General features: G+C 38.5%; 2 protein-coding genes and 1 pseudogene across 3 annotated transcripts; 1 reads left to right on the top strand and 2 right to left on the bottom strand.

The window, feature by feature from the left end:
• Positions 1 to 778: 778 nt before the first annotated feature.
• Positions 779 to 2,864, bottom strand: LOC132162756 (cytochrome P450 714C2-like; annotated as a pseudogene).
• A 2,114-nt stretch (positions 2,865 to 4,978) lies between these two features.
• Positions 4,979 to 14,042, top strand: LOC132163405 (Tetratricopeptide repeat (TPR)-like superfamily protein). Of its 2 annotated transcripts, XM_059573688.2 has the most exons (13): positions 4,979 to 5,395; positions 5,597 to 5,738; positions 5,873 to 5,989; positions 6,180 to 6,681; positions 7,039 to 7,077; positions 7,178 to 7,299; positions 9,541 to 9,687; positions 10,002 to 10,091; positions 10,191 to 10,315; positions 11,294 to 11,499; positions 11,940 to 12,064; positions 12,185 to 12,366; positions 13,924 to 14,042. In XM_059573688.2, the coding sequence occupies exons 1-12, from the start codon at positions 5,019 to 5,021 to the stop codon at positions 12,359 to 12,361; spliced, it is 2,169 nt and encodes a 722-aa protein (XP_059429671.1). In that variant the 5' UTR covers positions 4,979 to 5,018; the 3' UTR covers positions 12,362 to 12,366; positions 13,924 to 14,042. The 2 variants fall into 2 exon arrangements, with proteins under 2 accessions (XP_059429671.1, XP_059429670.1); XM_059573687.2 differs by lacking the exon at positions 13,924 to 14,042 and having other exon boundaries at positions 12,185 to 12,586.
• On the bottom strand, positions 12,838 to 14,713 carry NDHN (NADH dehydrogenase-like complex N). Its single transcript, XM_088519039.1, is given in 5 exon segments — positions 12,838 to 13,743; positions 13,882 to 13,916; positions 13,918 to 13,968; positions 14,041 to 14,157; positions 14,245 to 14,713. Coding segments are annotated over 5 exon segments (696 nt in total). The 5' UTR covers positions 14,674 to 14,713; the 3' UTR covers positions 12,838 to 13,679.
• Between the last annotated feature and the right edge of the window lie 740 nt (positions 14,714 to 15,453).

The raw sequence follows: 15,453 nt of genomic DNA, 5'->3' as shown, positions 1-15,453 counted from the left end.
TTGGGTCAATCCTTGAAGTTCTGTTATTATAAGTGCTGTCTAAATATGAGGCCTGCACTAAAAGCATTGAAGATTTTTGTCTCTTATAAATAAAATTGTGTTGAGTTTGTTTAGATGTAAAATGGTTGATGGGAGGAAATGTTTTTAGTCGAAAATACTTTTGAGAAAAATCATTGATTTTTCATTGTTTAGTTAACCAATAGAAAACTATTGGTTAACTAAACAGGGGAGGATGGCGGGTGACAATTAAAAAGGGGTGGCATTGGGAAAGGGGTGGTTAGGTTTCTTAGTGAGGGTGGTGATTGCCGTAGGGAAGGAAGGTTGGGACGGAATAAGGGCATGGCGGCCTAGAGGTGGAGGGCGGCAGTGCTAGGCGTAGGGACAATTGGATTCCTCTACAAGGATGGATGGTGTTGTAGTTGGGGGAGAGGGTGGTGGGGAAGAGGGGGAGACAAGCTTCATAAAATGGCTTATTCCCTCCTTACAGTGACAAATTTGTTGTTAACTCTGAAATTATTTTTCGTTTACTAGTTTTTTTGTTGGTACAAACATAAAAAAAATAAAATAAAATAAATTAAAAAAAATGGAAGAAATATTTTCTAAAATATATTTTACGCTGAATCAAACATAGCTCAGAGTTTCGCTGCCATCATAAGTCATAACAGGCAAACCAATTTTCGTCATGAGAAGTTACCTACACATAAAATGAACAAGGTGTATCTTATTTTCTCTTTCTTTGATGTTAAAGGATCGCAATCACAGCCTCACAGGGCAAAATTCACAGCTTTCTCACCAAGAGAGCTACTCCATGTTCAGGCTCTATAACCAACCTAAGAGCAGGTGCATGTCTGTAATTGGGGGACAGGGAGAAGGAGAAGTTGGATAGAATGAGAGATATGAGTATCTTGAGTTCAACCATGGCCAAGTTCTGTCCAAGACACACCCGGGGCCCAACTCCAAATGGCATGTACAAGTGTGGAAGCTTGTAAGCACCTGTAATTCCATTGCCAAATCTCTCTGGGTTGAACCTGTCGGCGTCCGCTCCCCATATGTCTGGATCAGTATGCAATGTCAGCACCAAGGTCCAAAGGTTGACACCCTTTGGGACATTAATGTCCCCGAATTTCATGTCCTTGAAGGACTCCCTTGACACCACTGCTACCGGGGGATAAAGACGCAAAGATTCATTAATCACCATTGTTAGCTGCAGAAGCAAATTGAAATTCATGGTTAGAAACGTGTCTTTACTCTTCAAGCGTTGTAAAGAGGGGCTTACAGTACAAGTAATAGTCGGTTATACCTGTTTCATCCTACGGAGCATATCAGCATCCGGAATACCACCCGCACAGATATCGAGAACCTCGGCACGGACACGTTGTTGCCATTCTAGATTCGAAGCCAACAGCATGAGGCACCATGTGGCAGCAACTGCAGTAGTCTCATACCCAGCCAAGTATATGTTCTTGCAGTTGTCAGTGATGAAGCGGTCGGTTGCCTCCGGGCTCAGATCACTACTTTTAGCACCCTCAAGAACCAACTGCCTGGAGTATCAAATTGCGGACTTCCTTTTCTATGCCCATGCTTCCCTGTTGCTCCTTGTTGGAAGATATCTGTAACATACGTACGGTGAAACGAGTCAACTTTCTCCAATATATAATTTCGCCATAGATGCGATCCACGGTGGTCTTTCCAAATGAATATGCATGTCCAAGTTGTTGTTTTGAATGGCTCCAAGGTCACTCATGTGGGCAATATTTGGCAATATGATCATCACTTCTTTGGCACAAAGTTTGTACGTGCAATATCAAGATTGGCCGTTATCTTTTATAAGAATTTCATAGAAGAATTAATGGTCATACCTCATGCCAGGGACCCCAGTGGATAAACTTTTCTTAGACATGGCCTACTGGAGAGCTCTTAGTTTTAAGAAAATCTCTTCCCCCTTGGAATAGTTGCTGCCAAAACAGGCTCTTGAGATAACATCTCCAGAAAACCTTCTCATAAACTCGTCGATTTTTATGTCTGCGGTTCCACCCTCTGCCTCAATCCTACTCTTCCATGAGTTTAGCATGATTGTAGACTGGGTAATTAAATTCATCATTCCCTACAGGGGTTTAAGAAATTAAGATCATTAGTCCTGCAGCTATTATTACTGCTTTTTAAAATAATCTATCACTACTAACAAAATTGTCGAGTCAAAATAAGCATACCTTTACCTTCTCCATGTATAATTCAGGAGACAGGATTTTCCTCTGATAGGCCCAGACAGCCCCATTTGAAGTTAGAATGCCCTGACCAAGCAAGGGGCCACGCTCTTTTTGTTGATATGATGGCTTCCCCAAGTCCAGAGATGTGCATGTCGTTATCTCTCTCACCACCTCAGGTTGGTTCACGAATGATATTTGTGTGTTCCCAAGAGAAAACAAAAATACTTTACCTGTTTAAAATCACATTAAAAATATGCTTCCTCCATTATCATGCAATATGATGATGCATGATGATGAATATGATGATGATAATGATGACATAGATAGATGTTGATGAAGTGAACACACACACATATATATATACGTACCGTATTGCTTCCTCCACTTCTCAAAGAAGGGAAAGAGAAGAGCAGCGCAATTGTGGGAGACAGGAAGTTCAGTGGTGGGAGCCTTGAGTATGGTGGATTGAGCCTTCCTTATCTCCCTAATATTTCCGAGTAGTAAAGTTGGCGGTGGTCCACTGATGCCTTGCTTCCTTAGCATAGATCGAAGCCTCTCCGGCTTCACCACCAGCGCATCATTCAGGCGTATTAACAATCCGATCAAACCAATCAATGCAAGGGAGATGAATATCTTCCCATCGAATTGGAGCTCCATGGCCCAAGTCATTTTTTTGTTCCTCCCTTCTCTTGCTCTTTTAAGGCACACACACAGGACTTGGATTGTTCTTATCTTTTGTTTTTTTCCTTCCTCCCTGTTACCGGTTAATGTACTTGGTTAGTCAACTCTTTTACCTTGGTTGTGTTTTATTAAACCTTAGTTAAGTTGTAGGTGAAAGTGTGTTTTTCTAGACTTCTAGTGAGCCCACGTGTGTGTTCTATAACCTTGTCTCTGTTTTTTCTTGTATTGGAATGTTGCTGAAAAACATATATGCAGAAGAAGAAAGAACCGAAAAAAAAAAACACAAGAAGAAGAAGTTCAGTGCAGAAAATTTACTCCTTTTCCTCCCCTGTTTTTGCTTATTTTCTGCAGAAAATTCTGCATCAGCTCTTCCGTCATTCCCTTGTGTTTTCCCTACATACTCTACTGCCCATCGAAAGGTGTCTTGCCGAAGGGCAAGGCTTAGGTGCGGTAGTTCAACACTCCCCTCTCTTACTCTTTTAACATTGGATTTTTTAAAATATTAATATGGGAGAAAAGGGAATGTGGATGAAAGTGATCACCTCTACACAATTTCCTAGTTATTATTTAAAGTGCGTGATATACGTGCAACAGCAGTGATAGGTTTGCAATTAACCGCTCGTTTCCAAAAATAAAAAATAAAAATAAAAAGTAGGCATTTAATTATTTAAAGAGGGTCAAGGTTGGCGAACCCCCTGGGGCCCCTTGAATTCGTTCACAATTATATTAGCCGTCTTGGAACGTCGTTTTCTGCAAGATTCCTGGGGTGTTTGTTCAGACTTCATAGTCTTGCTAACCTCCAGCCGACCAGGTGGTCAATTGTCTTAACGTGTTTCTCGATTGCAATATGAATAGATAATTAATTGCTCGGCTGGGGGAGGACCAAACCAAACTGATTTACATGAATATATGCAGAATGCGTGCCAATTTTATGAATTAATTGTCTTTTCTCTTTCAACATTTCTATAAATCTGCTAATTAGCCACAGCGAAAAGAGAAAGAATGGGACACCTTAATCAACCAAGCTAGTAAGTTCCCGTCAAAAAATCATGTTCATACACTTTACTTTTATCACAATCGAGTCAAGTTCTATTTCACACACATAGAATTTTAGAGGCTTGACAGTTATCAAGAATGACTTATATATGTTTAATTACTAATGTTTTACCCGTAACTCCCATTCAACTTCCAATACACATACACCAACCTAAAAGTAATAAGCTTTGGTCTTTCAAAAATTCTGTCAAGTACTACCACACTCTTATATCTAAAACCTCCACAGAGAGGAAAAAAAATAAAAAGCTGTTTTTTTTTTTTTTTCTTTATTTTTAAAATTTTTTTTTATTGTATCGATGAACAGTAAAGTAGCATATTCTTCATCCTTTTCTTTGAGACCAAAAAGTCGCTCAAAAAAAAAAAAAAAAAAAAAACAAATACAGCATCTTCCTTCCAGTTTCATGCAATCTCTGATGACCCAAGTCACATTGGAGACTACTGCGAAATTTCCCATGTTAATACCATCGACTGCCAAGCACAGCTCTTGTAAGAGCAGACCTCTTAAATAGGGTCCGGTCGTGTTATATGGGTTAAGACTCAAGAGTATTGTGAACTCGAATAAGCTTATTTAATTAAATAGATCAAATTTTTTAACTTTAATTCGTTAATTTGTGTTAAATTTGTATGTCGTGTAAAAAGTTATTAGTTTTAAATATCACATGTCTGTTTTAGGTCGTGTTGAAATATATATATAAACGGATTTAACTCTTAAATTTTAACTTATTAATTTTGTGTTAGGCCACGTAATATCCAATCGAACATAGCTCATATTATGCTGGGCCCACATCACATGGCCTAATGATCTTGCACTTTTCCAAACCATGAAAGATTAAAAGCCCAGTTGGTTGCTTCATCACAGATTCGGAAAGAGGACTTTGGTATATGTATTTGGATTAGATAGAACCGAGCCCCTGCCCCAGGTAGTGGGCTCTGTGGGCAGTGATAAAATGTAAGTCGGCCCAACAATTTTTTTTTTTTGAGATAATTTTTACCAACTAAACTTTGTGTAATAATTTAATAAACATAACCAAAAACAAAACCCCTTCTGGAGGCCCGAGACGGAGGGAGAGAGAAATGGAAGCAGTGGCGGAGGGTCTCTGGGGGCTGGCGGATTACCACGAGAGCACAGGGGAGATAGGAAAGGCGGTGAAGTGCCTGGAAGCCATATGTCAGAGCCACGTTTCATTCTTCCCCATCGTGGAGGTGAAGACTCGGCTTCGCATCGCGACACTCCTCCTGAAGCACTCCCACAACGTGACTCACGCCAAATCCCATCTGGAGCGCTCGCAACTGCTCTTGAAGTCCATTCCATCCTGCTTCGACTTGAAGTGCCGAGCCTATAGCTTACTCAGCCAGTGTTACCATCTCGTCGGGGCTATTCCTCCTCAGAAACACATCCTCAACAAGGCTCTTGACCTTACGGCTTCTGCTGCCGCCGCCAATCATGATCAGTTCAGCCCCTCCTCCTCTCTTTTTTCTCTCTTCTTAATTCTCACCAATCTTTGCCGTTTCGATTTTATTTCAGATTTTGTTTCACCCTTTTCATTTATTAAATTTGAATTTTGTCAGATAGAGGTTCATTTTCAAATGGTTCACTTGACTTTTTTTTTTTTTGATAAGTCACTTGACTTTCTAATCTCCATTTATTGAAGGGTTTCAGTGAAGTTATGGTCATGCAACTTTAATGCCCAGCTTGCAAATGCCTTGATTATTGAAGGAGACTATCAGAGTTCAATTGCTGCCTTAGAATGCGGTTATGTCTGTGCAACCCAAATTTCATATCCGGAGTTGCAGGTTTTTTTTTCCCCTACGACTACAAGTAATTATATTTTTGGTCATTATTGTTCCACTCATCTTCTATTTGTATGTTTTTATTTGGACTTAATATCGCCCACACTCTAATTACTTGTCCTGTTGCTGTGCATCAGATGTTCTTTGCAACTTCCGTCCTGCATGTGCACCTCATGCAATGGGACGATGAGAATTTGGTTGAGCAAGCCGTTAATAGATGTGATCACGTCTGGGAATCAATTAACCCCAACAAAGTAAGTGCTATCTTCTTTATTGTTGTATATTACTTCTTCTAACTTTCCATATGCAAAAATGCACTTGAAAAAGATTTAGGCCCCGTTTTGTTTGTTGTTGTTTTTTTAATCTTCTCCTATGTTCATTGACTTCTCTTGATGCTAATACTTGTTTGTATTACTACACTCTTGCCTCCTTACACTCATAAAGATACAACAATGCCTTGGTTTACTCTTCTACAATGAGCTGCTGCACGTATTCTACCGATTTCGTATCTGTGACTACAAGAATGTTCAACAACATGTGGACAAATTGGATGCTGCTATGAAGGCTGATTTGCAGCAAACACGGCATGTACAGGAGCTGTCAGAGGAACTAAATGCCTTAAATCAAAGTCTCTCCCGCTCTGACCTACACTACAGGGATAGGTCAGCATTGTCTGAAAAGCAAGCACGGCTTCAAGAGCGGCTTAAAAGTATGACCAGATTAACCTCAACGGGCAAGCATTATCTGGAGCCGGCACATTTTGGAAATGTGAGAGGGACATGGGAAGATAAGCTCGAGCTGGCACCGCCTCCTATAGATGGGGAGTGGCTACCAAAAAGTGCCATCTATGCGCTAGTTGATCTTATGGTGGTCATTTTTGGACGTCCAAAGGGACTTTTTAAGGAGTGTGGAAAGCGGATACAAACTGGAATGTATACCATTCAAGGTTTGTTTTTTTGGACTACTATGCAGACCATATTTCTTTCCTTTGGTCTCTTATTTTTCACTTTATTATAATTTATGAATGCTGATATTAGCTGCATCTTTTCTTGTTAAATTGAATTCATCACTCCTACAAGGCCACTCAACCCGGATCATGGCTCATATTGTAATTTGATTTCACTATTAAGGCATCACTTTTTAAGTTAAATTGCTCTCTTCTAATAGTTACTTATATGAGAAGTATCAATTGTTTCCGCGTTGTTTAACTGAATTTAGCATTGCCTGGTCAATCTTTGTAGAACAAATTTCATAGTTGTTGGCAAACAATGCTTAGAAACTTGAATAATTATGTTTCCTGCAGAGGAGCTGGTGAAGCTTGGAATAACTGAAAGTGTGAGAGGTTAGCTTTTTGTTTTGACGATGCCCAAAACAACATGATTTCAGTTCCTCTTTAACAGTAAAGTTACTTGTGCAATCATTGTGAAATATTTTTTGTGCAGAAGTAGATTTGCAACACTCTGCCATTTGGATGGCTGGTGTGTACTTAATGCTGCTAATGCAGTTCCTTGAAAATAAAGTTGCTATTGAGCTCACACGGTCTGAGTTTGTTGAAGCACAAGAGGTAGGAATTTTTCCTCCATTATTGCCATGATTAATTTGGTTGCTTCTCTTCTTCTTTTGAAATTTTACAATTTTATTATGAAGGGGAATGGTCTCTCTTGTGCATACGATTTTTGAGCTTTTATTCAAATGCTGATGTGCCCTCTGGCAGGCATTCTTTGAGTTTGATAGTATAGGTATAATCACATCATTAGGTTAACCTAATTAATGTACTATAGTAGCAGAAAGTTTCTGCCTTAGTCTTCAATTTTATCTTCATGAAGCCGAATTATTGCTAGTATTTAGCACTATCGCCATGGTTTATGCCACACATTATGGGGGCATACTCATTGAGTTGAAAGTGCAACTCCTATTATTAGGTCATGTTCTGTTCTTTTTGATAAGTAATGTTGTATAAAATAAAAGTGTAGAGGGGGTGCAACCCTAGCACACAAGGAGTATACAAGAGGACACCTAAAAAGAAAGAGAAAAGAGAACAAGGAAATCTTAAAAGTTAATAACTAATGGAGCTAAATAAGCAGCTGCCCAAGTAAAGAGGGAAAAAAAAGAAATAGGACTTGAGCTCCTCTAAAGTCCTCTCTTGATTATCGAAGTTCCTATTATTAGGTCATGATCTTGAAAGCATATTTTAGTGCTCGCACTTTTTGAACATTTGAATTCATTTTTCGTACTAACCCCAAGGGGTAGCTCAATTGGTTAGAGACCCTGTCTCATAAAATGGAGGTCACTAATTTGAATGACCAATTACTTATAAAAAAAAAATTATTTTTTGTACTTCCCCGGTTAAGAAGACAGCTTATTGTTGATCAGTGGCACAAATTTAAACTGATTTGTTTTCTCTCATACAGTAGTATGTGTTATCTGAACACTTCACGAATCTATAATTGCTGGTGGGCAATTTTTTTGGGTTGAGAACTTATAAAAACCAACCACAACCGCTTTGATGCCAAGTTGAGAAAGAAGAAAAGAAGAAAAGGCTGATTTTTTTTTCGTTGTCATGCATATCAAATGTTTAGAGAGGTTTGTATTGAAGAGAGATACAAACTATTAAGGAAAGAAAGTAATGGCCAATTACAATCAAATAAGTTAAGGATGGTTGCATCTCAAATAAAATAAGTCTTTGAAATTGGACGTTTCTTCCAGAAAACTTAGTCTTTCTTTCTCACCATCTCTGAGCTTCTTCCCTGAAAATCAACGAAAGATTAGCCTCTCTTCCTTCTCCCTTCCTCTTTTTTCTTCTTCTTAAGTTAAGGATAGTTGCATCTCAAATAAAATAAGTCTTTGAAATTGGACGTTTCTTCCAGAAAACTTAGTCTTTCTTTCTCACCATCTCTGAGCTTCTTCCCCGAAAATCAACGAAAGATTAGCCTCTCTTCCTTCCCCCTTCATCTTTTTCCTTCTTTTCTTCTATCTCTCCCTCCTTTTTCTTCTTCTTCTTCTTCTTAACTTGGGAGTCTGATCTGCTACGTTCCGGCCTTAACTTGGGAGTCCGATCTGCTACATTCCGGCCTTCTCCTCTGTGCAAGAGTCCCACCATCCCACACTCCGGCATGTTCCGCTCCACTCCAGCCTGTCCACCTTCACGCGTCCGCTCCAGAACGCTTGTGGTGTTCATGCCACTGCTCTCCACCCAGATTTGAGGATCACATGGCTGCTTGTTGGCTCCCTGCTCTCCAATTGTTGGGTTGCTGGTTTTGCCTATTGAGATCTCATTTTGAGTTTGCAGATGGTTTTGTGGAAGTTTTCAGATCTTGTTATGGCGATGTCATCTATACTTTCATTGCTGGGTTCCTCTTGCAGGATGTCAAGATGGTGACTTGATCAAGCAGCTGAGTTCCAGCTGGTACCAGTGTGTTTTTTCCAGCTATGGTTTAAGCATGCTTGTTGCTGCAACTGTGTTCTCTCAAGGCAGAAGTCTGCCGTGTCATACTGCCGAGTGAGCGGCCTTTCCCTTGGCCAGAGAGCCAACAGTCAACCCGACTGAGTCAACTTTTTGGCTCATCCTTACTAGTTTTAGGATTTTCATGCACTATAATGGGTGGTTCTTAGGGTGTTTGTTCTGTTGTCTGCTGTATTTTGTGTTGGATGGTTGATGTTTGTACTGGTTCTTCCCCTTCCCCTTCTCCCTCTGTAATTGCTTAGAAAAAAAAAAAAGTTAAGGAAAGAAATCATAATCGTCAACATTAAGGAAACAAGTCAAGGAGAATCAAATCATAATCTTCAACATGCTCTCTGCTTGCAGGCTTTGGTGCAGATGAAAAATTGGTACATACGCTTTCCAACAATCTTACAAGCTTGTGAAAGCATTATTCAGATGCTTAGGGGGCAATATGCTCATTATGTAGGCTGTTATAGCGAAGCAGCTTATCATTATTTTGAAGCAGCAAAGGTACACTTTTAAATCTACTAATTCTGTAGCCCTCAAGGGGTAATTTAATCAGGTAGGGACCACACTTCATGAAGCGAAGGTCAATAGCTTGAAACTCTCCTTCCTCTTTCTCTTGGGGTAAAAAGCATTACTTATAAATTAAAAAAATAATAATAATAATAATAAAAGAAAATTTACAAGTTCCGTGGTTTTGGTAAAGCTTAAAGAAGGCCTGTGTCTATTGGTGTTTATTTTGTTTAGCTGGTGCTTGAAATCACAGATGAATCTTATTTAATAAGAAGTCCAAACTAAATGCTCCATTTGTGTTTATTTAGCTCACAGAGAGCAAATCAATGCAAGCCATGTGCCAAGTATATGCAGCTGTCTCTTACATCTGCATTGGCGATGCTGAATCATATTCACAGGTGAAATATTTAGTGTAATTGCAACGTTGTTAATTTGATTGGTAACTTAAAGTTTAATTTTGCAGTGGACCATTTTTTAACAATGAATGGTATGGGCAGGCACTAGATTTGATAGGACCAGTTTACAGAATGATGGATTCTTTTGTTGGAGTTCGAGAGAAAACTGGTGTCCTTTTTGCATATGGCCTTTTATTGATGAAACAGCATGATCTACAGGAATCAAGGTAAATGTTTGTACCATTAATTAGCACCTGCCCTTATCAGAGTGGTTATCCTTTGCTATAAATCCGGAATACTTTTAACTTCCATATGGAGATAAATCAATTATTTTGTTTTACATGGTATCTGAAATGAGTCAAATTCATTTCCTTAAGGATTCACCATGTGCTTATTACATAATATCTATGGACTATTCACACAATAATTTTTTTTTTATTTTTTATTTTTATAAGTAATGATATATTTATAAAAAGAAAAAAGTGTGAGGCGCCCTTAAGTACACAAGAAGTATACACAAGAAAACCAAAACTAGCTCACAAAAGAAACCCAACAAACCTACCGAAAACAGTCAAAACCTGAAACCCGCAGAGAAAACACATCACTACATGACGTGAGCCTTGCCTTTCCTGCAACGAGAGGAGGAGATAGCATCACCATAGTTGATGGAACTTTTAAGGTTAAACAGATCCCTATTCACACAATAATTTGACATGGTTTCAAACTTTTGTCAGAAAATTTGTCGTAGTCCCTATGTCTGTCAGAGTGCTCTTTTTTTTCTTATTGTCCAGAGAATCGGTTTACACCTCCAAATGCCATGAAGACCAAGGGGAACAAGTTCCCTTGGAATGAATCCTCCAATGTCCTTGCTGGCTATCTAATGACATTGTTGGTTTTAACTTGTGAGTAAAAACACAATCATCTTCATAAAGAGTTGATACAGAAAATAGAAATAATAAAAAAGGATTGCCCACTGTGCCTTTGTGATTACAACAATTTGTATGCTAAATCCTGAAATCCTCCTCCTTTTCCTATTTTGTTTTCCATAAAAACATTTCAATCTCATTGGATCCTGGAGATAAGCCAGACACAAATCTATAAATTAATCTCACAGTTGTAGGTCTTGACATCAGCCAATTAGTAATCAACTCTACCAACCACAATCCCCTCTCTCTCTCTACATTAAGATAACAACTATGGTGCAGAAATCGACTGGCCAAAGGACTGCAGTTGACTCATAATCATTTGGGGAATCTTCAACTTGTATCTCAGTATTTGACAATCCTTGGGAGTTTGGCGCTTGTCCTGCACGACACTGTACAGTCTAGAGATATCTTGAGATCATCTCTAACCTTGGCAAAGAAGCTTTATGATATCCCAACCCAGATCTGGGTGCTTTCTGTTTTGACAGGTAATCTCTCACATTATTAAAACCAGTAAGCTAGTTATTTTCTGAATGCTATAAAGGCTCTCCTATCTTGTAAAATGCACAGGTTGGTACTGATTGTTGCTGGGTTTATGACGGTATCATCAGTGTATGAAGTTTTTCTATGTTTTTAGCCTATAGTGAACTGCCCAAAAGATCTCCACAACTCCACATGCTTGTGCATATTTAAAAATGGCAATTCCATGACCTCCTCATCCTCCTAATTGATACATTACTGTGATTGGAACAGTTATATTGGTTGAACAGGGCCAAAGAAGTATTATATTCACTATTCTAACTCATCATGCAGTATCTGAAAGTATTTTGCAGATCTTTAGTACCTGAACCATTAAGTTGATATAAAATCTTTGGATTGGCACGTTTATTTCATTTCTCTGTTCTCTTGTTACTATTTACTGTTGCAGCCTTGTATCGAGAGTTAGATGAGAGGGGAAATGAAATGGAAAATGCTGACTATCAAAGGAAAAAGGTAGATGATCTGCAAAGGAGACTTGCTGATTCACATTCATCCATTCATCACATTGAACTAGTAAGGGCAGTCATCTACTTTTGTGCTTTTAATCTCCTCCCAAGTATAGCTGACATATGACCAATGTTTTAGACCAGCAGGCACTTACTGCTTATTTTTTCTTATATATTTAATGAGCAGATTGACAAAGCAAGACTTGAGGCTCAGCAGTTTCATGAACGTGCAACCACAGGCCCTTCCATGAGAGTCAATCTTGACATCCCAGAGTCTATCGGTCTGTTGACCCCCTTACCTGCTCCATCATCATCAAGGCTAGTGGATTTAGACACCGGAAGACGTGGGAAGAGGAAAATCTAGTAAAGGTGATTTTTTTTTGGTCTTTTTCAAATGTTAGTGTTTTAGTTTTAATTTTATTTTTCAAAGGAAAAAAAAAAACAACTAGTATATAGATTAAAGGAGGTAGACATTTGCACTCCCACCTCTAGATTGTAAAGTAGACAGGTGCGGCACGATGCAACATCCTTTACACTATTTGGGAGGATGATTTACAGTTATTAGATATAATGATGTTTGCTAATTTTACCATCTCTCTTAATCTTTTCCCCTGGAATAGATAATGATGTTCTCAGAGCATCTCCAACAGAGTAGTTAAAATGCCCATAATAGCTATATTATGAGCATTTTTTAATGCTCATATTTAGCTATTATGAGCATTTTTTTGCGTTCAACAAATTAACTCCAGAGTAGCTAAACTACATATTTTGCTATAGTGAATAGCAAAAAGTAGCTATTCACTATAGCACAATGTTCAAGTTTTTAATGTTTTTCTCTCTCTTCTCTCTCTCTTTCAACACTCTCTAGATAAATGGGGATCTTTCTCTTCATTGTTCTCGGCATCCTCTCAGCCAAAAGACCACCACCATTAAAATCAGAACATTGAATCAAACCAAACGTGGTGTATAGCTGAAACCCCATCTTTCAACATCAAGTTCTAGGGTTTCACTTTCTAGATTCACAACGCTAGCATCGTTTTGGTGGAGAATTTTTTGTTGAAACCCCATCTCTCTTTTCTGCAAAATTATCTTCTCTGCTCGGTTGAACCCTCACCTCTCTTCCCTGAGAAGAGAGGAGAGGAGAGAGAGAGAGAGAGGCATAGTGTTTAAGAAAACAATTAAAAAAATATATGAATTCTTTGTTCGGCTGAAACCCCATCTCAATCTCTTCCATGAGAATTGTGGCGGAGAATCGTGAGAGAGAGGGAGAGTTTAAAAGAAGAATAGAAATTTAAAAAAAAAATAATATTTTAATCAAAAAGATAATAGAATAAATAATCTGTTGGAGTGTATACGAAAAAATGAGCAGTTAAAATAGAGAATTGTACTTTTTCATTAGCTACTTTACCTAATACTGCTGGAGATGCTCTCAGCTATGTGTGCACACAAATAAGCGAACATGTAAATTTTTATGTATTTTGACTCTGCTGTTGCAAAAATGTACTCTTAAGTTTGGGTGAGATTTGTGATTGATTTATCTTGGATGAAATGTGTGCTGTACTTTTTTCAACATTTGTTCAACAAGAATAGAGCTTAGGGGCCTTGTCATCTGAGAGGAAGATCAAAGTGAAGCTGGAATGAGGATAAAGGTGTTCTGACTTCCTCAATGTTGGCTTGTGTTGTCATGCTCCCTCGATTGTAGTTAGTCCCGCAATTTCTTTGAGTGGCTTCCACACAAACTTTCTCCTGCGCATAGATTGAGCTGTTGGCATAAACATAACATTCTCTGCCAAAAGTATGGTTGTCTGGATAGGCTTAGGGTTTATTAACTCATCATCTGTAGACTGTACGTGCTGCAAAACAAAGGAGTTTTGGATAACCTACCAATTACCACATTCAGCAATGACCCTGACTTTTGGCCCGCAGGTTGGGAAGCAAGGCGAGAAACTGCAACTCCGATTTGGAAAGAACCTGTGCAAAGAAAGTAAGATTTAGTTGCAGTGTAGCTATATACTGAGGTTTTTGTTAATCATGATTATATGCCTTGGCCTCAATTATCCAGACCACAAATCCTTTGGCATCAGGAGGCAGTGCAGCGAGCCTGTAATCAACCTCTGGTGGAAAATACCACCTTACAATGGGTTGTTTCCCAAAATGGGCCTACACTTATAACAAAGCAAAGCAAAAAATAGTAAAAAGGAGATTGAAAGAATTAGTTGTATGTATGTAAAAATATAATCAACTCACTGGGCAAACGGGGTGAATCTTGGTGAGGGTGGTCTCAAAATCTCCAAGGCCTCGGGCAGTGAGGTTTAGAAAATAGTAGCCCTAGTATCTGAGTCGGTTAAGGTAGCGGCCCTCGTAGCCTCCCTCGTGTGGGGTGTATATGGCAATGGCTTTGTGCTCTTCCACGTCTGACAGCCAACGGCCCAGATCAAATTTCAACAAATCCCCTCCTATGAACTCCCCTATGGCAATCACACTACATCTCACCATCCCATTAATCCTTTTCTTTGCCTTACCATATCCCGATCCTCTTTTCACTCCAATCACCATAATGTTTCGCTTTCCCATCGTCGTTATATCTATGAAGCACTTCTTTCTTACCTTTTGCTGTTTCTGCTGGAGATTGAGCGAGCCTGGTGCTCCATAGTTCAAACAGGCTGCAGCTGCCATTCCCCTCGCTTTTGCGTTCAAGTGTCTCTAATCCAGAGAGGCAAACGTTGATATGATAGTAGGATACAAGGATGGCCATAACATGAAATGTAGTGGAAAATCAGATAAAGGTTTCTGTGTGCTATACGCTCCGAGTGTATGGTGGAGAAACAAGATAACAAGTCATCACTATTTCATATATTTGTGGTGTTTACTTCTGTAAAGGAACTTGTGGATTTGTAGGGCCAACCGAGTTTCACTTTTTACTGACTGTTGTGACAGTTAAATGAAGGAAGCCGAGCAGGGGCGGAAATATGTGCTAGGGTGGTGGGACAAATTTTATAATTCTTTATATATATATATATATATATATATATATATATATATATATATATATATATCCCTTAAAAATGGTATATTTGTCGCCCCAAAATTAACATATTATGCATTATTCCGTTTGTATGTTTTTTTTCTTAGCCATCTTCCTCACATCTCATTTTTCTTGCATTCATTTGTGTTTTTTTGGTGCAAAAATGTGGAATATGATGAATATATATGTTTTTATTTATTTTTTGAGTGATTATTGTGCAATCATTTGAGTTTACAATAATTATTTTTGATACCATTTTTCTTGAGATTAAATTTAAGACTTATATGTTTTTATTTTATATAAACACTCACAAACACACATATAGAGAAATTATATGTATTGATATGCTTTTGTATTTATATAAGTCAATATTCCCAACTTATTAAAAAAAAAAAATCCATCCCCCCACTCCAGAAATTTTGGTTCCGCCC

This window comes from Corylus avellana, chromosome 8 (genome assembly GCF_965113065.1).
Source record: "Corylus avellana chromosome 8, dhCorAvel1.hap1.2, whole genome shotgun sequence".
NCBI classification, from domain to species: Eukaryota; Viridiplantae; Streptophyta; class Magnoliopsida; order Fagales; family Betulaceae; genus Corylus; species Corylus avellana.
The sequence above is the reverse complement of the archived record's forward strand: the minus strand, read 5'-3'. Positions and strand labels throughout refer to the sequence as shown.

Coding starts and splice junctions, on each gene's coding strand:
- LOC132163405 (XM_059573688.2), top strand. CDS start 5,019: ATGGAAGCAGTGGCGGAGGGTCTCTGGGGGCTGGCGGATTACCACGAG. Junction 5,396..5,596: donor GCCGCCGCCAATCATGATCA/GTTCAGCCCCTC, acceptor CATTTATTGAAG/GGTTTCAGTGAAGTTATGGT. Junction 10,092..10,190: donor ATGCTGAATCATATTCACAG/GTGAAATATTTA, acceptor TGGTATGGGCAG/GCACTAGATTTGATAGGACC.